Here is a 27,320-nt window from a genome sequence, read left to right on the forward strand (position 1 = left end):
AATATGTTCTTTAAGTCACTGCCTCACACATTTGTTTTCTCTTTGTGGGGTATTTTAGTGCAATATCTAGAGGGACAAACATTCATCTCAGGCTTATGCTGTGCAGAGTGAAACTAGCCACATAGTGAGGGGGAAGCTTTGCCAGGATTGGCATCCACATTTCTTGTTAGGTTCATGAAGGGATTAGATATACTGAGCAATCCACATTGTGCGCACACAAACATATACCTTTGTTTTCATGTATCTCAGATGATTTTGACCTTGCTAACCATGGGGATCTCAGCAGGGGAAAACATTTTTCCAAATGATTGAGACACAGATCACGAATCACTGACTGGCATATGAGCACTTTCCTACTTCAGGAAAAAAGCCATTTTCAGAATGAGGTTAACAGCAAAATGTGTGCTACAGGGGAACAGTGCTTCATAGTAAGGAATGAGCAAATGTATGATGACGGTTTTTATGAAGTGCTTACTACTTACAGCACAATGTGTTATTATCAGATCAATTGAGGTAAAAAGACATGATGTGCAACTGTGCAAGTTATGGGGAGACTGTGCTGCAGAAGCTCCAAAATTGCAAACTGGAACACATACATGTAATAAAATGCTAATGTAAAGATTTCAATAACATTAATTTGGTCCCGTTTCACATGAGTAGAACTTTCAGTTGTTGGATAGAGTGTTAAATGTTAAATTTAATGTAAATTATATGCAGTGTCTCTAGTTAATGGACATTAAATTCTGGAAATTTAATTTTGTGGGTTTGGGTGTTTTATCCAGTATTAAATTTGTTCAGGTTTTCTTTATGGAGTTATTTGTAAGACTGTTGTCTTTGGTCATATACCATTATTATATATTTCTTGAAAGTTTATTATTTTAATTTATTACCTTAACATAATTGTTTTCATTTTTGTTTAGGGTTGTGGATTCCTCTATGATCTTCACATTACAGGTGCAATTTGGATAATTAGATGCTGATTTGTTTGAATTTTTTACACTACAGATGAAAATGACTAAATTGCCTAGACTAGAAAATGACTAGAACTGCCGCTACAACGGTGAAGTTAGCACTAGCGTCACAGGCTGGCTGGCCTTTTAAGGACAGCTAGGTTCAGCTATACCCCCGCGGGATTAAGGGCCTGTTTCTCCAGTTCCTGATCAGCTGGGTGATTTGTGTACGAAGGGCTGAGACCACTGTTTGAGGGAAGACCCACAAAGGCAGAGCGAGGTAGCGGGGGGATCTGCAGGAGACTATGAGGGGACTCCAGGGACGGAACCAGGGGCTGAAAGGCAGCCCAGGGGGCACTGGGACCGAAGGGGGGAACAGGGGAGCAACTGGGCCATAACCTCCCAGGGCTGCTGATTGGCACATTATAGGCAAAAAAGCTCCCTAAATAATTTGCACCACACGTCAATCATGCAGCCCCATAGCACAGGGGAGCTACAGCCGTTCCTTGGCCCCACCCCTCGTGCCCACGGCCGGGGGAGGGGGGGTTCCCTCCTCCGGAAGGTCTCCGCGGATCCCCGCCCCGCATCCAGGTCCCCGGCCCGGGGGGCGGGGCGAGCTCAGGCCCCACCCCTCGCAGGGGGCGGGGTTTTCTCCACTCTTCGCCATGACGAACAAATGACCGCGCGGGGAATGAGATTGAAGTTCCAGCGAGGCGAGCGCGTTCTCTGCTTCGAGCCCGACCCCACCAAGGCCCAAGTGCTCTATGATGCCAAGGTGACCCACCGGCCGCGCGCGCGCGCCGCGCCCCTAGCTCCGCCCCTACCCTCCCCTCCCCCGCCGCGCCGCGGCCTCCTCGCGCCGGGCCCCGCAGTCGGCGGAAGCGGCAGCTCCGCCCGGCCGCGGAGTGGGTGGGTGTGGGTGTGGGTGTGCGTGACGGAGAGAGACAGGCCCCGCCCCGCCCCGCCCCGCCCTCTCCAGCCGGGCGCCTCGGACGCTGCCGCCGCCGCCTCCTCAGGCCGGGCAGGCTCCGCTTTCGCGTCCGCCCCGCCCCTGGCGCAGCCTCACACCGGGGCTTGGCGGCGGCTGCCGCGGCCCGACCCCGCCAGGGGGCAGCCGCCGCGCCCAGCCCCGCGTCCTGCTGGGGCCCGTTCCCCGCCTGCATCCCGCGCGGGAGTCCGCGGCCCCGGTCCGGAGCCTCGGGGGCGTGCGGGCGCCCAGTTCCCCTGGGCCTCAGTCGGGGTCAGGCGCCGCGGCACCTGGGAGCCTCCGGGCCTGAGGCCGCCAGCGAAGCGCTGCGCCCGCTCCGGGCCGTGCCCCTGGCTTGGTTCCCCCGGCGGCTTTGTGCTCGGCGTGGGAGGCGGTGGCCGCTGTGTGTGGGCTGCCAGTCATCGGAGCAGGGCTCTGCATGTCCTAGAGACAGGAGCGGTGTGAACGGGGCTGGGCCAGACACATGCCCACCCTCGATTCCGTGTGCACCTGCCAAATAGGCTCCCCTGTGGAGTTCAGTCCTGTGCGCCTTTAATAGGCACAGTACCGTGAGGGAGCCCTCCCCGGTAAAAGCCTATTAAATTGGGACTTCAAGTCAAAGGTACCGTTGGACGAAGCAGAAGCGGAGCGGGCAAAGTGGCAGTGTGTGATGAATTACATAGTGTTGGCTAAGTGGTTAATTTCTGGGCATTCGGACTTTTTAAAAACGTGTAGAGCTTTTAGAAAAAGAAATGTAATATTGGTTTTGGGTGTTCACTAAATAACAGTGAAACACCCTTTAAATTAAATCTTAACTCAGGCTGTGTAATGGTGCAGATGGTTGTCTTTCCAGTTTCAGGGATTTCAGCAACTTTGATTTTTTTTTTCATCACACCCAAAGGATAGTCTGAAATTTCTAAGTCCAGTTTTCTGTGATCAAGGATGGGCTAGCACCAGCAGGAGAGTGAATTTGTGTGGGGGGGTGGAGGGTGAGAAAACCTGGATTTGTGCTGGAAGTGACCCACCTGATGATCACTTTAGATAAGCTATTACTAGCAGGACAGTGGGGTGGGAGGAGGTATTGTTTCATATTCTCTGTGTATATATAAAGTCTGCTGCAGTTTCCACGGTATGCATCCGATGAAGTGAGCTGTAGCTCACGAAAGCTCATGCTCAAATAAATTGGTTAGTCTCTAAGGTGCCACAAGTCCTCCTTTTCTTTTTGCGAATACAGACTAACACGGCTGTTACTCTGAAAAAAGGACTTAGCAGTTTCTCTCTTTGAAGTCTGCCCTTTTAGTTGCTATAAGAACATCCAGGCGTGTATTGCTGACCTGCTCCCTTTCGTGTTCCACAGAGAGAGTTGCCTGTAGGAGCCCCTTAAAATGGGTGTTGCAGAGTTGCGTCTTATTTTGTTAATGCCCCCAAATGTGTTTGCAAAAGATCTAGAAAAACAAAAAGATCCCTTCTCTTCTGCGGTCCTGGCTCCTTAGCTGGATCACAACTCCTGCGATGGAGTGCATTGATTCAACTGGTGAGAAGACTGCAGTGCCTTACGGGAGGTGTTATAGGTGTGAGAGAGGGAGCCGGGCCCCTGCAAGAGAGTGAAGCATCTGAACTACAGGAGGCATTGCAACAGCACAGGTGGATACAAATTAATGTGACCTAAAAAAAAAAAAATGTTTCGTTTCAGTTCCGCAAACCGAAATATTTCAAGGAACTTGACTATTTAGTTTCTATTTTCCAGTGGAAAATAGAAAAAAAAAAAAATCAGTAACGTTGAAATTGTGGAAGCTGCATTTTGTGCCAAATCCCCCAACGGAAAATTTCAGGCCATCTCTAGTTAATATGATTGACTCGATTTTTGTGAGCATTGTGGAAGAGATGAGGTTTCTAAAGGGATTTTCCTAAGAGGCACTATATAACACTCCTGATATGCGTGGTGTGTATGTTGAGTGCGTATTTAAGTCTTATGTGTGGCACAGTTGTCCAGACTAGATTTTAAGTTATTTGGCAAGATTAAGGCTATCCTTCAATCTTCTAGATTGTTGTTTAGTTTTTTGGGAGATATCAAAGTGAAAGTACTTTGAATTCAAGTCTGTTTATATGAGTAGGTGGACTTGTTGTACTAGATGGAATAAAAACACGCTCTGTGAGCAGCTGGCAGTATTAGCTATTCTCAAAATCTGTTGTGCTATCTTACTTGGAGTTCAGTTCAGACATTCGCAAATAATTGTTCTCTTAATTCTGCAGTTTGGCCAGGGGTGAAAGTAATTTAAAGGACTTAATGGTACGCCGGAGTCCTGAGTGGGGGCGTGGCCTCAACCAGAAGAGGCGGGGCCTTTAAAGATTTAAAGGCCCGGGGCTCTGGCTGCAGCTGGGAGACCCCGGGGCCTTTAAATCACCCCCAGAGCTCCCAGCTGCAGAGGCTGGGATTTAAAGGGCCCGGGGCTCCAGCTACCACAGCAGAGCTCCAGGCCCTTTAAATCGCTGCCAGAGCCCCAGGGTAGCGGTGGCAGGGCTCCAGCGGTGATTTAAAGGCCCGGGGCCCTGGCCACTGTGGGGAACCCTGGGCCCTTTAAATCACCGCCGGAGCCCTGCCACTGCTACCCTGGGGCTCCGGCAGCCAGGCTCAGGCAGCGATTTAAAGGACCCGGAGCTCCGCTGCTGCAGGGAGCCCCGGGCCCTTTAAATGGCCATCTTGGGGAAGTTGGTCCGGCACAGCGTACCGGCTCTTGCTGGTATGCTGTGCCGGCTTACTTTCACCTCTGCGTTAGGCCCTACATGCTGTTAACAAGAAGAGTGTTCAATAGTTTTAACTAAGCATTTGGTATTCCTTCTGTATCATGATGTTACTGGTTAGTTTCCTGTATTGAGGGTCTGCAGAAGCAACTCATAAAGGAGATAGAAGGCTACTTGTCCAAATGTGATACCTCTGCAAATCCACATTGTTCCATCCCTCTTCTTTGGAGCACTTTTTGGGATGGATAGGAAATGAGGACAGGGCAGGACCTAATAGTAGTCTCTTCAATATTTAGATCTCAGATCGGTACACAAACATTTTCTAACATCTTTGCAGTTCGTAGTAGTTCCATGGGCTTAGGAGAAGGTGCATGATTTCCTACAGTATGGGTGTTCAAAGGCAGTTCATTAGGTTTCCATTTACTCATAAGTATACATTCCTTTCTTGCACCCACAAACCCATTCTCTAAACACTCATTTCTATAGAAAGTGCACTGTAATCTTTGTATTAGGCCACATGCTTTGTTTTCTTTTTCAGATTGTTGATATTGTTGTTGGAAAAGATGAGAAGGGCAGAAAGATTCCAGAATATCTGATCCATTTTAATGGTTGGAACAGAAGGTGAGACTATACAGTGCACCATTTTATTTAAAAAGTTTTTGTATTTACAAAATCTTTTCAATGGCATGCTGTAGCCTACAGGATGGTGTAGGGTAAGAGATAAGTAGAAGTTAGGTTTTGGGCCTAAATTAGCCTAAGGGTAGAGGAGTATGGGACATGGAAGTTGCTAGTGTAAGAAAGTTGGAAATAGTGTTATGGGTAGGGCCCTACCAGTTTCACGTCTGTGAAAAACACGTCACAGACTGTGAAATAAGCCCTTCCTGTGGAATGTGATCTCCCCAAAATCAGCTGGGCTGGGGAGGGACAGGACATGGGCTCTGAAGGCGACACAGAAGTGAGTATGGCAATCCTGCAATCCCCCTACAACAGCTTTGGCCCCCCCGATCCCCTTTTGGATCAGGGCCCCCAGGGTTACAACATAGTGAAATTTCAAATGCAAACATCTGAAATTGTGAAATTGACCAACCTTAAGACCCTGCAGGCATGAAATTGACCAAAGGGAATTTTGAATTTGGTAGGACCTTAGTTATCGGAAAGTAAGAGTTAGGAAGGACATGGCCCAGTGTTATGTTACCATTATGTTTTTGGTTATAACTGGTTTGAGCAAGGTTTTTAATGAGTACTTTTAAAAGTTGTGAATGGTTTATTAAAATGCTATCTATATTGGTAGTGTGGGAAAGATGTTGACACAGATGTTAATTTAAATTATGCGTAATATAAAGTGCCAGTAAGAAGGTAGTGGGAATATAATTATGGAAAAGGGCAGTTTAAAGTTACTTAGTATTATAATTGAATATAAAAGGAGTAGCCTTGCTAAATTTCAGGAGATCTCCAATTAACATAAAAAGGGTACTGTTAGGTTCCAGGATTATAAGGCTGTATTTCTCTCTGTTGTTGCACTGATTACCCATTGATAATTTGAGTGTAATTATAATTGTAGTATTGTGTAAATGTTAATGGCATGCCTGTTTGCTTAACTAATCATTTTCCTTTTAAATTTTGGTTTTATCATTCAAAATGTCATCTAGTAGTCCTCTGCTAAATAAATGTTCTGGAGCTGATCTAGAGGCTCGAACCTGAAAACAAAGTTGGGTTTTATTGCATGCTTCTCTTCAACAATTTTATATTAATTGGGAACATTTCAACATAAAGATTATTTCTTCCTATGAAGGTATAGTAATACTATTATGAAAAAGGAGGACTTCAGTAATCTTTATTTTGTGAATACCTTTAATAAATGCTTTTTATGGGACTAATTCATTTATGTTGATATACTGGTTTATGGCCTCTGTGTCGGTGGAAACTCAGACTGTATCTCTGTCATAATCTGAGTTGCTTGATGGTGAAGTTTGGAAACATTCTAATGTTGACCTGACGTTCCTTAACATTATCTTATTGCTTCAGGTACTTCAACTTGTAAAGTTAAGGAAAAAGTGTATTTTATTTATTTATTTTTTTTAAGGAAAAATAAAGCCAAAGGGTGGTGCAAAAAGATGCAAGTCTACATCATAGTACCACTTAATTCCAGATTTTGTTTCTAAAGAGCACTAAAATTTTACTTTGTAGATGACTGTAAATCTACATTTGTCATTCAGTATTTATTGGTAAAGTCAGTTTCTATTTATTAACATTTTTTTCTTTTGCCCTATATTTAGCTGGGATAGATGGGCAGCTGAAGATCATGTTCTTCGTGATACAGACGAAAACCGCAGATTACAACGTAAATTGGCAAGAAAAGCTGTAGCTCGCATGTAAGGAATATGTTTATCTCTTGACTTCATATGGCTTTCATTCAAAATCTCTTTAAAAACTGGTATATAGTTAAGACTTGTTATAAAATTCCTATGTACTGGATCCACATCCTTCTGAAGAAACATCACTGACAAGTACATTGGGGAGACTTGAAGCAGGACTCTTTCCCCAAAAACAAATATCTGTCTGTAATACTTGCTAGCCTTTTAGGGCTGCAGAGAAGAACAGGGTGGCGGGAGTATAGTAAAGTGTAAAAAACATTGATGTGTCCAAATATTGTCCCTCAAGTAAATTATTTTTGAAATAATAAATACAATCACAAACATTCATTGCCTATGCATATTTTATTCTTGCTTTTGCATATAGCACTGCTTCTTATGCTTTGACAGCAGTAGTAAATAAGTGGAGTAATGACAGATTGAACAATTCACTCAAATTCTTCTTTAGGAGAAGAAAGGGAAGGAAGAAGAGATGTTGTCGATTGCCTGGTGTTGACTCTGTGTTAAAAAGCCTTCCTGCTGAGGAAAATGATGAGAGTAGTGAAAATTGTAAGTTGTCTTCTCTTTGATTTGATGACTACACTTGCATTGTGCTATTTACAAAATTGTTAACTTATTAAACTACTGTGGCATCTCAATTTTACAAACTCCAATCTTATGAACAACCAGTTATATGAACAATTTTTCCTGAGTAGGTCGGGGGGGGGGACACATAACGAAAGCAATGTTGATGATGAACAAGTTGACATCCCTTCACATTCTGATGCCTTCATTGTGTTGGTAATCACTTTGCACTGATTTGAAGGACAAGAAGAAAACGATGCACGGCACCATCCTGCAACATATCCTTTATCTACTGTAAATTGAGATACTCAGTTTTATGAACTCCATCCTCCATTCATTCATAAAACAAGTTTTACTGTAACTGTGCAAATTCAGCAGTCTGAGTTGCTACTGGGTTTGGTGTTATATGCATGTAATAGCACTGGCTAGAATGTTAATATAACTATATGAAGTATATTAATATGTTTTGTATAAAAAATGAGCAGATGTTACACCAAGATATCCTTCTCCTCTCCCTACCCTTGAGGCAGACAATACTCTTTGCTTTACCCTCATTCAGCTCTTCTGGGCACTCTCTGGCCCAGATTTTTAAAGCTATTTTGGTGTTGCTGCTCTCACCGTGTCAACACCTAACTGATTTAGGAGCTTAAATATCATATTCAAAAGGGGATTTTAGGCATGTAGTTGTTGCAATGCTGAGAACAGCAACACTTAAATATCTTTAAAAATCTGGCCTCTACACTACTCTCAGATCAAAGGGTTGCTCTGTCTGGCCCCAGCCTCCCCCAAGGACTCTGATGCCTGCTCAGTTACCGTTTTGGCTTGTCCTGATCTTTTGGGCAACAGGATTTTTCCCTACCTGCATGGTAAAGAGATCTGTTTCTTGCCTCCAGCATGCTGGTGGTGGTTGTTCCTGGCCTCTTTCTTCTATCAGCCATCGATCCAAGGGCATTTTTCTAGTAACTTTAAGGTCTGTTTGTATTGTTTTGCAGTGTCAACACTTCATTAGTGTGCTGACCATTGTCATTCCTCTGATTCAGACATCTTTACACCATTAGTATTTACCACTTTTTCATTTCAACATTTGGTATAATTTGCTCACAACTTGCATTTGGGCATATCATGTGATATTTATTTAAAAGCTTTTTCTTCTTTTTGCCTTTTTAAGCTGAATACGCTAACCTTTTGCTTACAACTAGAGTCCAGTGAAAATTAAAAAGAGCTACTGGTTGTTGAAAAATTTTGTGAATTTGCATATACTGGTGAATGTTCATGAATTAAAGTTGATATATGAGCATTGTTTGTTTTGAGCTTCCTAACTATTGCATGCTAAAATACTTAAAATATTTCTTCAGCATTTCTAGTTTATACCTCATTACAAAAAACAACAAACCAAACAGCCTTGAATTAAATGTTACAAAGTGAAAAATTGTTGGATATGAATCTATGTCCAATGCGATATGCAGAATAAATTTGTGAAATATCAAAAATAACTCATTTCTCTCTTAAACAGCTATAAGTAGTTCTTCTGATGACAGTGATGAAGGAACAGATGAAGAAATAAAAAGTGAAGAAAGTGACATTGAAGAGAGGACAGACATGGTATATTCCTATGAGCTCCCTTAATTTTAATAATACTTAATACTTTACATGGTTGAACCTGTCTCAATTTTCCCAGTTAAGTGAATTCATTGCTCAAGGCCATGCAGCATGTAGTTATAGGGCCAGGACTAGAACTCATGATTGTTGACCTCTTAATAGAGGTCTTATTGTGGTAGAGTTATTCAAACCCATAGAAGATGTTTTACTCCCTTAGATGGCATTGATCTCAATATAAAATGTATTTAAATTAGACTTGTTCTTCTCATTCTATTTCCACTCTTAAGGTCTGCCAGCACACAGCACTACCCAGATTTATAGTTCTTGTAAAATGTTACTAGTCTCTGCAGGTGAAGCAGATTCTAATGTCATCAGGATTTTAATGGCTGATATACACAGTGTCTTTAAAGAGGGTCTGCCAACTCAAATTAGTTTAAAATTTAGACCTATTTGTAAGAATCTAAGACCAGTAGAAATATTTCCACTGTACAAAAAGTCAGTGGAAACAGGTGCATGAAAGCTGTTTATAATCTAAACACTGCAGGAGAGATCATTTGAAAGTGAAACTGTTTAAAAACAAATGGAAAAAGTGACCCAATTGATTTGATTATTATTAAATTGTAATGTGAGGGAGCAAAAAGCAAACAGGAAAACCAGTGAAAAAACGAATAGAATTTTTAAAACAGGACTTTTTTAAATACATTGAAGGTATTACTGGAAAGAAACTACACTGTGTACTGTCCATCTACATTCAGAAACTATACTCTTACATGTATTTTATCATACAAGTAGTTAGATTCAGTTTCTGTTTAGCAGAAATTTTAATATTTGATCGAGTTTTGCCTAACATACTACAGTAATTAACTAGTAACACTAACCATTTTTTCTTACCTTGATTTGTGCTGTTGCAGAAAGAAGAACAAGAGATTCACACTAAAAGGGATATGGAAGAAAGAGCAATAAGCATAGAAATTCCTGAAGTTTTGAAAAAAAAGCTTGAAGAAGACTGTTATTATATTAACAGGAGAAAACGGGTATGATTGGTTAAATGAGGGAGAGTATATAAAAAAATTCCTGAAGGCAGTCAAAAGTCGCACTTGCATGTAGAGCTAACTTGCCTTTATAGCAAAACTTCTAAGATTTCAGGGGATAAGGCTTCTAAATGACTAGAGTTCTGAATTACCAATATATTAATCTGTAAAATTGGGGTTCACATCTATATCTGGTTTTGTTTTAAGAAACTTGGAATACAACACTGAGCTAATCCCCTTCTGCTATCATATTTATATGTTCCCCAAAACTGGACACACAAGGGATTGAGCAAAAGTATAATTTAAGGAGCAAATTTGAAATAAATATATATAAAATAGACTAGTTAGTTAGGCTAGCCTGTGGGTCAAAAATTAATGTTGTGGCTCATTGCTTAAATCCTTAATTGTATTATTTGACAGTCATCAAATTGTCTCTTCAGCTAGTGAAACTGCCTTGTCAGAGAAATATAATAACTATCTTGGAGTCGTATGTGAAGCATTTTGCCATAAATGCAGCATTTTCAGCTAATGAAAGATCTCGGCACCATCAAATGACTTCACATGTCAACATGAACCTTCATTACGTCCCACCAGAAAAGAAGTAAGTAATGTCTACCGTTTGTTTGGGTGTAGAGGAAGTGTAGGTTTGAATTTCAAGCCCAGGTTTTAGATGATGTGTTCTTATTGTGCCCATCCATATACCATGGACTGATACCCCGATGTGTAAGACAGCACAACAATATCAGGACAACTTTATGTTTAGAGATGAGAAAATTACTATTATCCAAAGAGGTGATGTTGGAATTGCTAATAATAATACAGGAATATTACCACAATACTAATTTAACCATAAATTCCTTTATGAAGTCTAAAGGCCAAATGGTATTTTATACAATTGCTCTAAACATGCCTAACAGCCCAACGAATGAGCGGTCACTACACCCAATACAGCAACAACGCATTCATAAGCATGTGATCAGTATATTTAAGAATAGTTTCCCCTAATTTGGCCTTCTCATCCTGGCGTTCTCCAGCATGATCAGATAGGGTCTGACAAAGAACCTTCAGATTCGTAACTCTTTTTATACCCTTCAACAAACAAATGATGTCATAGCTATTACTACTTTAGCTACCAAACAATGTGAGACCATTCACTCTTATTTACAGTCTTAATTCAGACAAGATTTACAACCTCCTTTTTCCCCAAGGCCTCATCATTCTTGCTGTCTTAATAGCTTTTTTTGTTGCCCCTGAGTTCACATGGGGCGTTACTTTTTAAAATAATACTGGTATGTGGGATGGGAAGCTCCATCCTGGCTCCTTTTTGGACAGATTCTCTTATTTAAAACTATCTTCAGTTACCTCTTTTGGTCAGAGGCCCCCTTCTTAGAGACTTCACCTACCTTATTAGTTATTCTTTGAGCCAACATCCTCCCTAGTTAATTTGTTTTGGCCGTAGATTATTACTTTCAAGACCTTCTTTCTGCTTGCCAGTTAGGGCCTTTCTTTACAACACATATATTTCCTTAACTGAATTTAAGATAACTAATTCTTTAATTTCATATTTATTCTACACTTGCATTACAATAAAGCGTCACTCTCTCCTTCTGTCACATAAGTCGAGGCTTCTATTTTAGCCATTTTTTGTTAAGAATTTCTGTATATATGGGACATTTTCACCTTTGCATGACAGGAATCGAATTTTGAGCTCTAAGAGGTACCTATCTTCCACTACAGAGGCTGGTGTGAGACACCCCCTGCTAAAGTAAAGTTAAACTTTGAGCTTGTCAGGTTATAGTAGCACAAACTCCAAAAGTCCAGGTGTATCACAAAATGCCTTCAGAGGACACCAGTTACAGGCAAGTCACTTTCTTGTGTGATTAGGCTGCCGAATGCTCTTGATCTCAAGCATCACTATGCAGTGAAGATATGTGTGTAGTGATAAAACCATCCATACATACTCCTTCTGCTCAGGAGTTACTTTTAAGAGGAGTTAACAGTCTAAATGGATGGACTGTCCTATTTCAGGTTAACATTGGGGTGGAATCTTTCTTTTTCTTTTTTTTTTTTTTTTTTAAAGGATTAAACTTTAATTTGTCTTGTCACATTCTGTTTCAGCGATTCAGAATTGTCTTATTCCCTGCAGTGCCTCAGTTTGTACTATGATGTATTATTCACTATTTTGACAGGATAATAATACTTAGGTTCTTTTTGCATTACAATATCCCAAACTAATGCTTATCATGAGACATCAGAAATAGGAATAGAGAACTTAATGACTTTTTTATTAATTTAAACTAGTGTATGTGTACTAATTGAGACTATAAAAAAGCTAAAAATCTATTAGATTTTTAAATGTTGATTAAAATAAAACAAATTACAGCCAATGGGAAGTGGTGAGCCAGTACGTCCCTGTGGCCCGGCACTTCCCACAACTCTCATTGGCCATGAACTGGGAGCTGCAGGGGGCCTTGCCTGCGGACAGTCAATGTCAGCAAAATGTCTCACGGCCTGCAATCAGATTACCCTGGTGGGCCACAGGTTGCCCACCACTGCTGTAAGTGGTAACTTCAAAGCAACAATTCCAGGACTCTTTGTCACTTAGAAGCAAATTAAGGTCAAGGGATTATCTGCCACCTAAATTAGAGAAATTTCATCCTCGTCACTGTTCACAAAGAGTCAACTAAATAATGAAATGGTCTGTCTCTTTGAAAAACAATGCTTTCCCAAAAGCTGTATTCCTTTGTCCTTTCTCTCCCATACTTTTGCACACCATTCTGTGGTCTGTTTATGTGAATTTACAGGTATTTCCTTTTGTGTTTTATTAATGGGGGTGTCCCCAGCTTTTCACCCATATTAACAGCGCCCATGTGAGATAAGAGTTGCCCTATTTTGTAGATGGAGAAGGGTAAATGGATGCGTAGCGGGAAATTAATGCACAGAGGTAAAGACACTTGCCCACAGTGTCTCAGAAAAATTGTTGGCATGGCTAGGAATAGAACTCACGTTTGATTCCTAACCCCTTAGCAGCACAGAAATGTAGGGAGGCTGGAAGGGACCTTGAGAAATCAAAGGCCAGCTCCCTATATGCTGTGGCAGGACCAAGTAAACCTAGATTATTCGTGACAAATGTTTGTCCAACCTGTCTTTATAAACCTTCAATGATGGGAATTCCAGTCTCCCATGGAAGCCTATTCCAGAGCTTAACTATCCATATATCAAAGCTAAATCTTCCTTGCTGCAAATTAAGCCCATTTCTAGTGTACTACCTTTGCTGCATATGTATAGAGTACAATTAATCATTGTCCTTTTTTATAACAGCCCTTAACATATTTGAAGACTGTTATCAAGTCCCCTTTTGAGTCCCTAATAGATATGCCCTCCCAGTTTGACAGTGAACCATTGATAACTACTCTGAGTACAGTCTTTCAACCAGTTGTGCACCTACCTTATAGTAATTTCATATAGACCTCATTTACTTCTGAGACTAATGTGGGACTGTGTCAAATGCCTTACTAAAATAAGGATATATCATGTTTATGACTCTTCCCCTTTCTGCTAGGCCAGTAACCCCGTTGAGGAAGTAAATTAGGTTAGTTTGGCATGATTTGTTCTTGTCAAATCCATGCTGGCTATTCTTTATAATCCTATGATCATCAGAGTGCTCACAAATTGTTTTAATAATTTGTTTCAGTATCTGTCTAGGTATCAAAGTTAGGCTGACTGTTCTGTAATTCCCCAGGTTCTCTTTGTTCCTATTCTTAAAGATAGAGGTGCTATGTTTACCCTTCTCCAGGCTTCTGGGACCTCACCTGTCTTCCATGAGTTATCAAAGATAATTGCTAACAGGTTCAAGATTGCTTCAGCTAGTTCCTTAAGTACACTCGGATGAATCTCATCAGGCTTTGCTGACTTGAATACATCTAACTTTGTTAAATAATCTTTAAGCTGTTCTTTCCCTATTTTGGCTTGCATTCCTTCCCCCTTATTGGTGATATTACTTGTGTTGAGTGACTATCACCATTAACATTTGTAATGAAGATTGAAGCAAAATAGGCATTAAATACCTCACTTTTCTTGATGTCATCTGTTATTGGCTCTCCTTCCCTGCTAAGTAGAGGACCTACACTTTCCTTTCTCTTTCTCTTGGTCCAAATGTATTTAAATAACCTTTTCTTACTGCATTTTAGGTCTCTTGCTAAGTGTAACTCATTATGTGCCTTAGCCTTTTTGATTTTGTTCCTATACACTTGTGCTATTCTGTTGTATTTCTCCATAGTAATCTGTACACGTTTCCACTTCTTGTCGGATTCCATTTAAATTTTCAGGTCATTAAGGGGCTCCTAATGGAGCTGTATTGGCCTCTTACAATTTTTCCTATCTGTCCTTTACAACAGGATAGTTTGCAGTTATGACTTGAATATTGTCTCCTTGAGAAACTGCCAGCTTTTCTGAACTCATTTTTTCCCTTGGATTTTCTTCCTATAGGACCTTTACCTACCAGTTCTCTGAGTTTGTTAGTCTGCTATTTTGAAGTCTATTGTCCTTATTCTGCTTCTTTCATTAATTTCTTTCCTTAGACTCATGAAATCTGTCATTTCAGGGTCACTGTCATCCACATTGCCTTCCCCCTTCACATTTGCTATCAATTTCTCCCTATCGGTCAAAATCAAGTCTAAAATGACTGTCCCCTTGGTTACTTCCTCTACTTTCTGAAACAAAAAGTTATCCCCAATGCATTCTAAGAACTTATTGGAAATGTTATGTTTTGCTATATTACTTTTTCAACAGATGTCTAGGTAGTTAAAGTCCCCCAATACTACCAGCTTTTGGATGCTTCTTTTATATGTTCTAGAAATGCCTCACGCACCTCCTCTTCCTGATTTGGTGGTTTGTAGTAGACCCCACCATCATGTCAGTCCTATTTTTTTAACCTTTTTATCTTTACCCAGAGACTCTCTTACCTAGTCTGTCTCCCACCTCCTTCTGGACTTCAGAACAAGCGTGTATATTGTTATATAATGCAACACCTCCTCTGTTTTTACCCTGCTTGTCCTTCCTGAACAAGTTATAGCCCTCAATATAAAAATATTCATTGTCTTTATTAATGCCTGTAAAGTGGAATGGTCATTCATGACAGTGTATTAAAAAAAAATAAAAATAAAAAATAAACAGCTCTGGACTCAGTAGTTGTTAATTTCTTCTTTCTCTCATACCAAAAACCCTTTGCTCTCCTGATTTAACTTTCTCAAGAACTTCTACCATACTAAAGTAAATAATTTTAATGTAATTTTCCCTGCCACTCAATCAACATGATTGTGTAACTCTTCTATACAGATCTTGGGAGACAGGCCAGTCCTTGCTTACAGACAGCCCCCCAACCTGAAGCAAATACTCACCAGCAACCACACACCACACAACAGAACCACTAACCCAGGAACCTATCCTTGCAACAAAGCCCGTTGCCAACTGTGTCCATATATCTATTCAGGGGACACCCTCATAGGGCCTAATCACATCAGCCACACTATCGGAGGCTTGTTCACCAGCACATCTACCAGTGTGATATATGCCATCATGTGCCAGCAATGCCCCTCTGTCCAGTTTGACCAATGTACATGGCAGTCTCTACGTAAAAGAATAAATGGACACAAATCAGACGTCAAGAATTATAACATTCAAAAACCAGATGGAGAACACTTCAATCTCTCGGGTCACTCGATTACAGACCTAAAAGTTGCAGTTCTTCAACAAAAAAAACTTCAAAAACAGACTCCAACGAGAGACTGCTGAATTGGAATTAATTTGCAAACTGGATACAATTAACTTAGGCTTGAATAAAGACTGGGAATGGATGGGTCATTACACAAAGTAAAACTATTTCCCCATGTTTATTCCCCACCCCGCACTGTTCCACAGACATTCTTGTCAACTTCTGGAAATGGCCCACCTTGATTATCACTACAAAAGGTCCCCCCCGCCCCTCCCCCTGCTCTCCTGCTGGTAATAGCTCACCTTAAGTGATCACTCTCTTTACAGTGTGTATGGTAACACCCATTGTTTCATGTTCTCTATGTTTATAAATCTCCTCACTGTATTTTCCACTACATGCATCCGATGAAGTGAGCTGTAGCTCACGAAAGCTTACGCACAAATAAATTGGTTAGTCTCTAAGGTGCCACAAGTACTCCTTTTCTTTTTGCGGATACAGACTAACACGGATGCTACTCTGAAACCTCTTCTATAGCTGTCTCTCGAGTATTTATAAGAGATCTTTTTAAGCAGAGGTAAAAATCGGTGAATTTTTTTCCACAGTGGGGGTTTTATGACACAAACACTATTCTGTACGGACTATAGAGAGAGCTTGCAGCAGGAACTTTGAAAGTAATTACGAAATAGTTTTTCTTTTCATCTGGCAAGCATGTAATCTTGTTTCTTATGGAGTTATTTTGTTTACTACTCTGCTTGGTCACAAACATAATCTTTAAACTGAATGGGATTTTCAAAAGGACTGACTGCTGTCATAATTCTCTTCTCATTGAACTCAATGGTAAAACTCCCATTGACTTCAGTGAGAACAGTTAAGCCATTGCCGAGCATTGCTGAAATCCCACCCAACCCCATGTGCAGTGTATAATTGCTGAGGCAGAGTCCTCTCTGGTGGTATTGTGCTCTGTTTCAGGAAATGCTGACTAAAGTTAGTTTGTATTTTAACTTATCAGCAACAATTGTTGGTTTTAAACTTTAAAATTGAGATGTCACTTTTGCCTTTGTGACAAAATAGATTGAATTTTGGCACGTATAGTAGTTGAGTCTCTTCATGGTCTGTTTTTAAAGGGGATTTCCTATAATTACATCATGAAATCTTAATAACATGCAACTTCAGGGTGCATAACCTAGAACTGAATCCTTTTCTCCCTCCTTTTCAATCTTTTCTCTAGTGTTGAGTTGTGTAAAGAAATGGTGGATGGACTGAGGATAACCTTTGACTTCATTCTTCCATTGATCTTGCTCTATCCCTATGAGCAAGCACAGTTTAAGAAGGTGACTTCATCCAAATTCTTTCTTCCAATCAAAGAAAATACAGCAAACACTAACAGGTAAGTTGGATAGACTCTGAATTGTGTCACTTTCCTCATGATACAGCAAACAGATTTTGTTGAGCACTGAAATACATTTTGAAATAGGGTGAATAATCATAACATGTTGCTTTTGTATTTCAAAATTGCTTTTATAAAATCTTGAACTCTTTCTTCCAACAATTGTTTTTGTGGGCTTTTTTTTGTTCTGGTTTGGAATTTTTGTTGCAACCAGAAGGTTAACTCTACCTTTGAAAGAAATTAAGGTAGAACTAAGTGGTATAGAAGGAAACTGAAATTTTGGGAATAAAGTAAGATTTACATTTCTGTTTAATTGGTGTAAAGGGCTTCAACATTTGAAAAATAAATACTTCTCTTTGGGGATTGCAGCTTTTTAAATAATAAGCCACTTGTCCCCCAGTTTTCAAAAGGAGACTTCAACCCTAATTTTGAACAATTATTTAGCTAGATCCATGAAGACATATATATTTTTTTTTTTTTTTTTTTTAAATCTGGAAAGCTGTTCTCTTTTATAATTATATGAGAGGCTTTCTCCTCATTTCCTAGAAATCAGGAGGAGCTATCCCCGAGTCCACCTCTGCTGAATCCACCAACTCCTCAATCCACAGACAGTCAGCCTACAACAGGAGAGCCAGCAACACCCAAGAGGCGAAAAGCTGAGCCTGAAATGCTACAGTCTCTGAGGCGTTCTACACGTCATACATCGAACTGTGACAGGTTGTCAGAAAGTAGTGCATCTCCACAACCTAAACGGCGGCATCTCGATACGCCTGCTTCAATGCCAAAACTGTTTTTGCATCTGGAAAAGAGTAGGTTGCAGTTTTATGATATTAGTGTAGCTCACCTTTGTGGGCTGCAGAACAAATATGTTTGTCTTGAGTACTTCCTTATTGTCCTATTAACCTTTTGCCTCTAATTTTTTATGCAAAAAGGGGAAATCTGTGGCGACTGTGGGGGAGTTTTAAGCAAGTAATGGAAACTGGGCAGAGGATGGCTTCCGGGAGAATCATGGGAAAGACTTGGAAGTAGGTAGGACCAGTAGTGGAGAGGTGAGATTTGTGGTAAAGGGAGAGCCAACTAAGTGAGAGGACCCTGAGTGGTGACTGGCCTACTGTCACACAGAAGCTGCAGCTGTGACACATGGCAGAGGAGAGGAGGTGGAGCTGCATGCTGGGGTTGTGAAGAGGTAACTTTTTAGGGAGTGAAGGGAGAAGAGCTGGTCATGATGTTCCATTTGTTTAGTTAAGGGGTAAAGCGCTTCTGAAGTACTGGAATGTTTTTGTTAGCCAGCTGTTTCCAGTGTGCTGAATTACACATACTCTTTCCAGTATAACTGCTTTATTCACAGAATAGTTTCTGTTCTGAAACTTCTTAAATTTCCAACACATTATACAGAGTCCCTTGCCTTGTATGAAGGATCCTGCCTTATTCTTGTCCCTCCCAGCCTCCCCTTTAAAAATAAAAAAAAAAATCCATGATGCTTTGGTGTCAGAAATAGGAATTGTAAATTGAGTTGGAAGAAAAACTTTTTATTCCCCTCTCTCTCTCTCTGTCCTGTTCACTCATAAATTTTGTCCTTTTTAGCTAACATCTTCTATATTCTTTATGGCTTCTAAACTAATAGTAGGCACACTACATTTTATGCCCCTTTGTGGGCAACAAATGAAACTTTTTACTTATTCACACTTGCACTAGTAGAGGCCATCTCATAGCTCATTACACTTGATAGACGTATTACTGTTCTTGTAGGCTGTCCCAGGTGATTGCTCATCCCAGTGATGTGTGGGGGCCACTGGGACCCAGTGTTCTTGGCAGATTTTGATTAGCCTGGGTACTTTGGGGTAAAAGAGTTGCAGAACAATACTTGCTCAGAGTTCTGGTGTTTCTGCTGGCTGGCTGTAAGGTGAGGTGGTCTGGGAGCTGTAATAGGCTGCTACAAATGGCTCTGTGCCCACCAGATGGGAGGTCACTAGGATTGTTCTATAAGACATTCCGGGTGAATAGGTTTACAAGGATTTTTCTGAAGTGGTTGGATTAAAAACTGGTTGCCAGGCTTTCACTTGATGATCAGCAGCTCTGAAAATCAGGCCAAAGGTTTTCAGTTGAGCTTTCTGATGGTTGAGTGGCACTCACAGAATCAGCTCTTTTTAGCTCACGTCTGCACAAACTGTCTCATTCACATTGTCCACAAGCATGTGTGACTTTTCTGACCTTGTAATTCATTTAATTCAGACATTTTAAGTGAGATTTCATCATCTGGAAAAATTACTCTAAAAATGGATTCCATGTTTTTGTCTGTCCCAAAGCAAAATCAGGGAACAGGGTCATAAAGTCATAGTTTTTCAGAAGAAAAATAATGTGGTTTAAAAAAAAAAAAAAAAATTAAAGGAGCAGATTTGCAGAGTTCTTGTAGATATTCAGTCATATAGGTAAGGCTCTACCAAATTCACAGCCATGAAAAATGTGTAATGGACTATGAAATCTGGTCTTTGTGTGCTTTTACCCGATACTATACCAATTGCATGGGGGAGACTAGAGTTTCTCAAATTGGGGGTCCTGACCCAAAAGGGAGTTACAGGGCGGTCAAAAGGTTATTTTAGTGGGGGATCGTGGTATTGCCACCCTTACTTCTGCACTGCCTTCAGAGCTGGGTGGCCGGAAAGTGATGGCTATCAACTGGGTGCCCTGCTCTGACGGCAGCGCCCCGCCAGCGCAGCACATAAGTAAGAGTGGCAATGCCATACCATGCCACCTTACTTCTGCGCTGCTGTCTTCAGAGCTGAGTGGCTGGAGAGTGGCGGCTGCTGACTGAGGGCCTACCTCTGCAGGCAGCAGCGCAGAAGTAAGGGTGGCAATACAATACCATGCCATCCTTACTTCTGTGCTGCTGCTGGTGGCGGACTGCCTTCAGAGCAGGGCTCCTGTCAAGCAGTCGCTGCTCTTTGGCCACCCAGTTCTGAAGGCAGCGCCGCCAACTGCAGCAGTGCAGAAGTAAGGGTAGCAGTACCGCACCCCCCCTCCCCAACCAATAAACTTGCAAACCCCCACCCTCCCGACAACTCCTTTTGGGTCCAGACCCCTATGATTAGAACACCATGAAATTTCAGATTTATATAGCTGAAATCATGAAATTTACTATTTTAAAAAATCCTATGACACTGAAATTGACCAAAATGGACCATGAATTTGGTAGGGCCCTACATATAGGCATACTTTATTTTTATCCCTGGTGAATCAACACAGCTGCAGGAGTGAACTGGATACTTTTCTGGTTCATACATAACCAGAATTGTTAATAGTTCCCGTGGTAGGATGATCTGTGCAAAAGCAGTTGTCTTCGAATTATTTCTCCTGTTAGACCACTGCCTCTCCAGTAAAGGCAACTAAAGACAGCTTTTTAGTCTTTTAGCAGTGATAATGTATGAACCAGAAAGAAGACATCTGGACTTTAACATCTCAATTGAATTTGCAGTGCTGTCCGTTAGAAAACACGTGTAAACCTGAACAAATTTGATCTGGAAATTTATTTGGATACAATGCTTTCACAACTCTCCAATATCAGTTTTACAAAGTAATTTGTTTTTCTAGCAGTGACCCTCTTCTAAAGTATTGCAAGAGTGTTTCAGGGCTGAAAAGCCAATGGGTGGACTGGGGGATTGAACCAAGCCCAAGAAATCCTCTCGCTTAAACCCCACTTGCCCTCCCCCTTGATAACTTTACACAAAAGCTGCAGACTTTACGATTGGTGCAGGTCAGAACTAAAGGGGCAATGGTGTTTTTTTGTTTTTGTGGGCAGATTTGATAAACTCGTGACAGGTACGTTGGATATTCAGTTTGTTCCTGTGTTTAAAGTTTTAAAGGTTTTAGCAGCAGGCTTTGACTCTGTTTAATAGCTGCATAAGAAAACTGACCTTTCTAGCTGAATGAAATAAACGCCACGTTTAATGGATCTTTGTGTAAAGTATTTTTCTGTGTACTTTTTGAAGAAACGCCGGTCCATAGTGGGTCGTCGTCACCTATCACTCTGACCCCTAGCAAAGAAGGGAGTGCAGTATTTGCTGGCTTTGAAGGTAGAAGAAATAACGAATTGAATGAGGTAACAGCTATACTGAAGAGTCATCTCCACAAGTGGTGCTCCAAACTGATGTTAGATTTATGTGGAAAAACTTAGGACCCTGTAAAATGCAACACTTTTTTTTTTTTTTTTTTTTAAGAAGGGCAGTAGCATCTCTATAGTTCAGAGTAAAATAGTAATTTCATTACTTATTGGTTTATATGCTTCATTTCCAGTCCACCCATCACCGTGAAGACTTCTTTTCCGTTCTGTGGCCAAATGGCTTTTTTGTCTGTCCAACACTTATTTTAAAAATGAAGGCACTTTGAAATGTTTGTGTATAAACACAGTAAAACCTTTAAGCAAAATACTTAGTTTAAAATTACTACTCTGAGAAATTAGTGTGACTGGGAAAAATGAAGCTACTGTACTCTTTCCCCCCCCCCCCCCAGGTTCTGATGAAAAAACAGTATTCTGTGTTTCCGCTGTTAATTCTGAAGGACTAGTTATATAACAAAATGCTTATTCATAGAACTGTGCTGGCATTGGTTGGATAGGCTAATTGACAGGAGTGCATTTGCATTTAGGAGGCACAGACTCTGTGTTTAACACAGTATTGTACTGTGTACAGCGAAGCTTTGAATGGTGTTAAACAGCCTTTTTAATATCAAACAAGGAAGTTAAATAAAAGGCGGAATGTAAGAAAATATTTTTAAAAATCTGATTGTCCTCTAATCCAGATCTCTGTGTGAATTAAGTCAGGCTAAAAGCTATACTATTCTTGATCATACTTTCATATATTTTTCTAACCAGAATGTTGTATTTAGGTGTTGTCTTGGAAACTGATGCCAGAGAACTATCCCCAAAGCGATCAGCCACCTCCTCCTTCTTACATCTATGGATCTCAGCATTTGCTACGGATGTTTGGTAAAACATAACTCTTGTTTTATGAAACACAATCTTGTATGCTGTACATCTAAATTAATGGTTTTATATTCGTGTTTTAATTTTTTTCCAATAGTGGCCTCAGGTAAATTTGGCTCATAATTTAAAACTATTAGGTTCCAGGTGCACTTACAGAACAGCCATTTAAAAAAACTCTGTGTACCTCAAATTGGTATCACAGCATTGCAAAATGGAAATTTTTATGTTTAACGCAGTTGTCTAGTTGCAGTAAAATATTTTGAAAAATGTGCATTAGATTTTAAACACATTTTGAAAAGAGTGTTCTTTAGATGAGCATTTACAATCTGCCTCTTGGGTGCTGAAGCCACAGACAGAGTTCTGAGCTCACTTTGCTGGCTCTGTAGCAGTTATATATCGAGAGAGATATCCAGTGCATGTCAAGAAACCGAAGTAACAGTATTAACTTCCTCATTCTATTTCTAATGGACATTAAGTGCTTGGTGGTGGTGGTGATTATAAATACTTTATAAAGAGAAGAGAAGCTGTTCGGGGAAAGATTTTTATATGCCTCTTCTATGAGTATTAAGTCAAATATTGAGTAAAAGCAATTAAACTGTAGACTAAGTGTTTTTGTTTGTTTCTCTGTTTATTTACAGTTAAACTTCCAGAGATACTGGGGAAGATGTGCTTTCCTGACAAAAATCTAAAAGTTTTGGTAAAACATTTTGAACTGTTCTTGAGGTAATTTGACATCATATACTACATGTAAAAATGATGAGGTAATATTGGCCTAAACTTTCAAGGGTAATTAGTGATTCTGGATGCCTTGATTTTTGGGTGCCTGATGCAATATCCTAAAAGGCCTGACGTGTTTTTTTTTTTTTCCTTTTTTCCCCAGGAAGTTCTGAGTGCCATTGAAAATCAGACTCCTGTAAGGCATGTGATTGGGAATGCAAAAATCACTAGTCATTCTTGACAATTTAGGTCACTGAGTCCATATGGTGTAACTGCCAGAGCAAATTATCATCCTTAAACTTTGCCATAACTTTTGTTAAGGTGCTTCCATAATTGATTGGCTCAAGGGGGAAGCAGAACTTTCATCTGTAGTCTGTGATGGGCATACAGTGGTTCAGAATTATAGCACATAAAACTTTTATTGTTGACCACCAGACATCTATCATCCCATCTGTCTTGGCCTGGAGATAAATTTTATAAATTAACATAAATGTACATATGCTCAGCTTGCACTGAGGTCATAACCTGAAGACAGTGAAGTTACACAGATAGAACTGAGGGAAGAAATTCGGTCCCCAGAACCTTTGATAAAGATATTAACTTAATAAAAGGAAAGAACCAGCCTGTATTTTAGGTCCCAACACAAGTTTCCCAAGGTTGAAGCTATAAAAATCTTGTAAACTGAATGTACTTGGTCAGGAAGGCATTGAAAGAACATGAATAAACCTCTTTTAATGTCACTTTGTGTGTGTCTTCAAAGTAGTCACACACTGAAAAGTGGTTATGTGGAACTAATGTATCAGAAGGTGTGTAAGATTATTATGTCTGTGTAGTTTATTAACATATGAAATGACTTGCTGTGTTGATTATTGAAAACAGAACAAATCCTAATTGTTACAGTATACCACAGTGTAACTTTAAAGCGTATAACTTTACAGTTGTGGTGAGAACGGTACAGGTTTTTGATCACTTATTTTTATTTGATAAGCCCTTCCAATAGTAGTCAACATTTACTCACCCTAATATGCTTGTAACAGGATCACCATTATTCAGCATTTGGATATTGTTTTTGCTTGGATTGACTATTATCACCTTGCTGTACCTCAGTTACCTGTGTCTGGATGACAACTCCTCACTTCCATAATATGTACAATCTGCATTTTGTTAGATAGTAGCCTTGAAAGATTATCACAAATACTTATCAGGCAAGGCACAATATCTCTTTGCATATCCTTGCCATTGGGCAAAAAATTTAAAGGTATTTTACAAACAAGTTACAGAGAGGGAGAAAATTGCCTTTTACAAGTGGCTGTCTAGAATTTTGCCAGACACTTTAGTCCATATCTGTCTTACTTCCATCAGATTATCATGCTGAAATTTCTACTCTTAATCACTAACATACCACCTAATTATGGATGTTGCTGAACTATTTCAAGTTTTAACTTATAAAAATAAACTTTTTGTTGGTTCGTAGTGATGGTGAGCAGAGCTTCTAGCTTAGTGTTTCTTTGATCTCTCTCTCTCGTATATTGCATAGTTTCTGTGCCTCTGTTCCACTGTCTTCCATATATGGTCTCAGTCATGGAAGTATCTAAGCACCTCCTGACTATTTTTATCTTTAAAAACAATGTCTTTGACCCTATGTCCTTATTTGAAAAGTTTGGGTACTATATTGATATCAAACGTGTATTTGTGTCTTGTAGTGAGAGCGTCTTTCTGCCATCCCTAGACTACTGGTAGCCTGAAACATTTGCCTTAACAAACGTGGCATCACTAAAAAGTGCTTTCATTTTTCAAGGCTTACCTACTATTATTCTGCTTTTAAAGGCACTCCCAATTTTATATATTGAGGGTGCAGTAGCCTATATTTTTAAAGCTATTCAGTTGACTTAATACATTGCTGCTGGAAATCCTTTCATTTGGCTCTCAATCCAACTCCATTTTAACTTGTTTTATTATATTTTAAGGCACGAAATGATTATGGCCTTCGTATGTGGTGGAGCTTTTATCACAATGTATCTTAATCTATGTGTTGAGGTTAGAATCAGCAAGTTGCTGGCACGTTCAAATTGTAACTCAAAATCTTAGAAAAAGGCCTCCAACTATCTTTCTATGAAACTCTATTCTTATTACTGTAGTCAGTACTCTGTTACAAGTTTTTAAAGAAAACTAATTGTTTCATGGTGCTTGCTAAACAATTTTTGTGAAGTGCTTTCCAAATGAAGGAGACTACTGCCTTTTTAATTCTCTCCGTCTCTTATGCTGAATTACTATTTTTATAATCTGTAGACCGTTGGAAATATTTGCTTTTAATTTGTGGACCCCTCTAAAGGAAAGTTTCCTAAATGTAGCTCTTGCTATAGGAGGTTTTTACTCCTGTTTTATGTGAATTTCTGACAATTTTTGTAAAATAGATTCTGAATTTTTGCTGTAATTGTCCCACTAGGAAGGACCTTTATCTTTATTAGCCAGCCATTAAACTGCTTTTCTTAGCAGGTATACTAGCATCTATTCAGCAAGGATATTTAGAATCCAAAGTAGTTTAATGGATTTTTCTCCCTAGAGCAGTGGTCACCAACTGGTCAATTGTGATCGACAGGTCGATCCTAGAGGATTTCCCAGTCGATCGCAATCTCTGGTGGTGCAGTGGGGCTGCAGCTAGGGCAGGGGTCCCACGCCGCTCCTGGAAGCGGCCAGTGTGCCCCCAGGGGTGGGAGGTCAGGGGTCTCCTTCCACGTGCTGCTCCTGCATGAAAGCACCAGCCCTGAGCCCCTCCCAGAGCCCCATATCCCCTCCTGCACCCGGAACCCCCCCCATACCCCAAGCCTCAGCCCTGACCCCCCCTCTCGGGGTGCAGGAGGTGGTACAGGGTTGTGGCTCTAACACTTAGCCCCAGCCAGGAGCCCCTCCTGCACCCACGCTTCCTCCCGGAACTTGCACCCCTCACCCCCTCCTGCACCCCTGCCCCAGGCTCAACCCAGAGCTCCCTCCTACACTGTGAACCCCTTGGCCCCAGCCCAGAGCCAGCACCCGAACCCCAACCCTGTACCCCAGCCCGGTGAAAGTGAGTGAGGGTGGGAGAGAGTGAGTGGCGGGGGGAAAGGGGAGAGGAGTGAGCAGGGCAGGGCTCTGAGGAAGGGGCAGAGGCCTCGGGGAAGGGGCAAAGGCGGAGTAGATCCTAGGTTGCCCTTAAAAGTGATCTTGGGCATAAAAAGATTGGAGACCACTGCCCTAGAGAATATAATTTGCAAAAACTCAGAACTTCAGAACCTTAATTTTAAAGGTAAAAATAACTATTTTTAAAATTGTCAAATTAGTCCTTAACAAAGGAGAAATTGAGTGAAGAGAACTTAACTCTTCATGTTGGCTTTCTCCTCATATTGCATATGCTAGCAGTCTTCCACATTTGGAGAGGAAGATGACTAGTGGATGTTCAGTGTGGAGTCTCTTTTCCCTCTCCCCTGCACTTTGAGTGAGATTTATTTTGCCTTTAATAAATAGGAGCTGAGTTTGTTAGAGACAAGCAGCCTACTCACCTGAGGACAGTTCAGTGAACGTCTCGGTGAGAAGTTGGACAGTTCAGAATGGCAGGCTGAAGATCTCTCATTTTTTTTCTTTAACTTGTGGCTGATCGAAGGGAAGAGATCTACGCTGTCCATATCAATATAACAGTGTTCCTAAACCCCTTTTTAACTAACCAGTATAGATCAGGCATAAGTAGTTTGCTATTACACTATTGGCATGAACCATGTTTAAATTTTATTTAAGAAAAAAATCAGTTAAGCATTTTGATATCTAGTGTAGACAGGGATTTAATCTCTGAATTTTAGAGAGATAAATTTAGCGTTTAAATTTATAGTTTCACTTAAGTCTTTGGGCTATTGCAGTCTATCCTGAATTGAGAAACTTTCTTTGATATACCACTTTTGTCTGGAAGCTCATTTTACACTACATTTGCTCACAGCCTGGTGGATGTTATAAATGAGATACTGCTCTGTAATACTTCTCAGTCAAATGTCAGATTGTTTCTGGACATGATTGATTTCAATTTTCCAGAATAAATATATTGTAGTAAGAAATATAGAAAATATACACTGTTTGTTTTTTCATTAAATGAACAGTTTACCCATTGTGCTCAGCAGAGCAGTCTTATAGACTATAGTGAGCATTTCTTCATGTACTGTTGAGAAATGAATTTTAAGTACAGTACACTTTTTGCAAATTAAAACTGGCACTTGAGAGAACACTGACCCTGAGTCCTAAACAGCTCAAAACACTTGCTGTAAGAAGGTAAAACTGG

At 40.4% G+C, this 27,320-nt stretch overlaps 1 protein-coding gene across 4 annotated transcripts in view; it reads left to right on the forward strand.

Moving 5' to 3' along the window:
• Positions 1-1,567: 1,567 nt before the first annotated feature.
• MSL3 (MSL complex subunit 3) overlaps positions 1,568-27,320 on the forward strand; it is a 39,043-nt gene continuing 13,290 nt past the window's right edge. The window contains exons 1-13 of one of the 4 annotated variants that reach the window (XM_048860680.2): positions 1,568-1,725; positions 5,198-5,280; positions 6,936-7,031; positions 7,480-7,580; positions 9,109-9,197; positions 10,106-10,228; positions 10,666-10,826; positions 17,167-17,325; positions 17,872-18,134; positions 21,312-21,421; positions 22,207-22,306; positions 22,942-23,026; positions 23,184-27,110. In XM_048860680.2, coding sequence (XP_048716637.1) covers positions 1,627-1,725; positions 5,198-5,280; positions 6,936-7,031; positions 7,480-7,580; positions 9,109-9,197; positions 10,106-10,228; positions 10,666-10,826; positions 17,167-17,325; positions 17,872-18,134; positions 21,312-21,421; positions 22,207-22,306; positions 22,942-23,026; positions 23,184-23,193 — 1,479 coding nt within the window. In that variant the 5' untranslated portion in view covers positions 1,568-1,626 and the 3' untranslated portion in view covers positions 23,194-27,110. Of the gene's footprint in view, positions 1,726-2,061; positions 2,540-3,410; positions 3,562-5,197; positions 5,281-6,935; positions 7,032-7,479; positions 7,581-9,108; positions 9,198-10,105; positions 10,229-10,665; positions 10,827-17,166; positions 17,326-17,871; positions 18,135-21,311; positions 21,422-22,206; positions 22,307-22,941; positions 23,027-23,183; positions 27,111-27,320 lie in introns of those variants that run through there. The other 3 variants (XM_048860699.2, XM_048860674.2, XM_048860689.2) reach the window with 3 other exon arrangements.

This window comes from Caretta caretta, chromosome 1 (assembly GCF_965140235.1).
Source record: "Caretta caretta isolate rCarCar2 chromosome 1, rCarCar1.hap1, whole genome shotgun sequence".
NCBI lineage: Eukaryota > Metazoa > Chordata > Testudines > Cheloniidae > Caretta > Caretta caretta.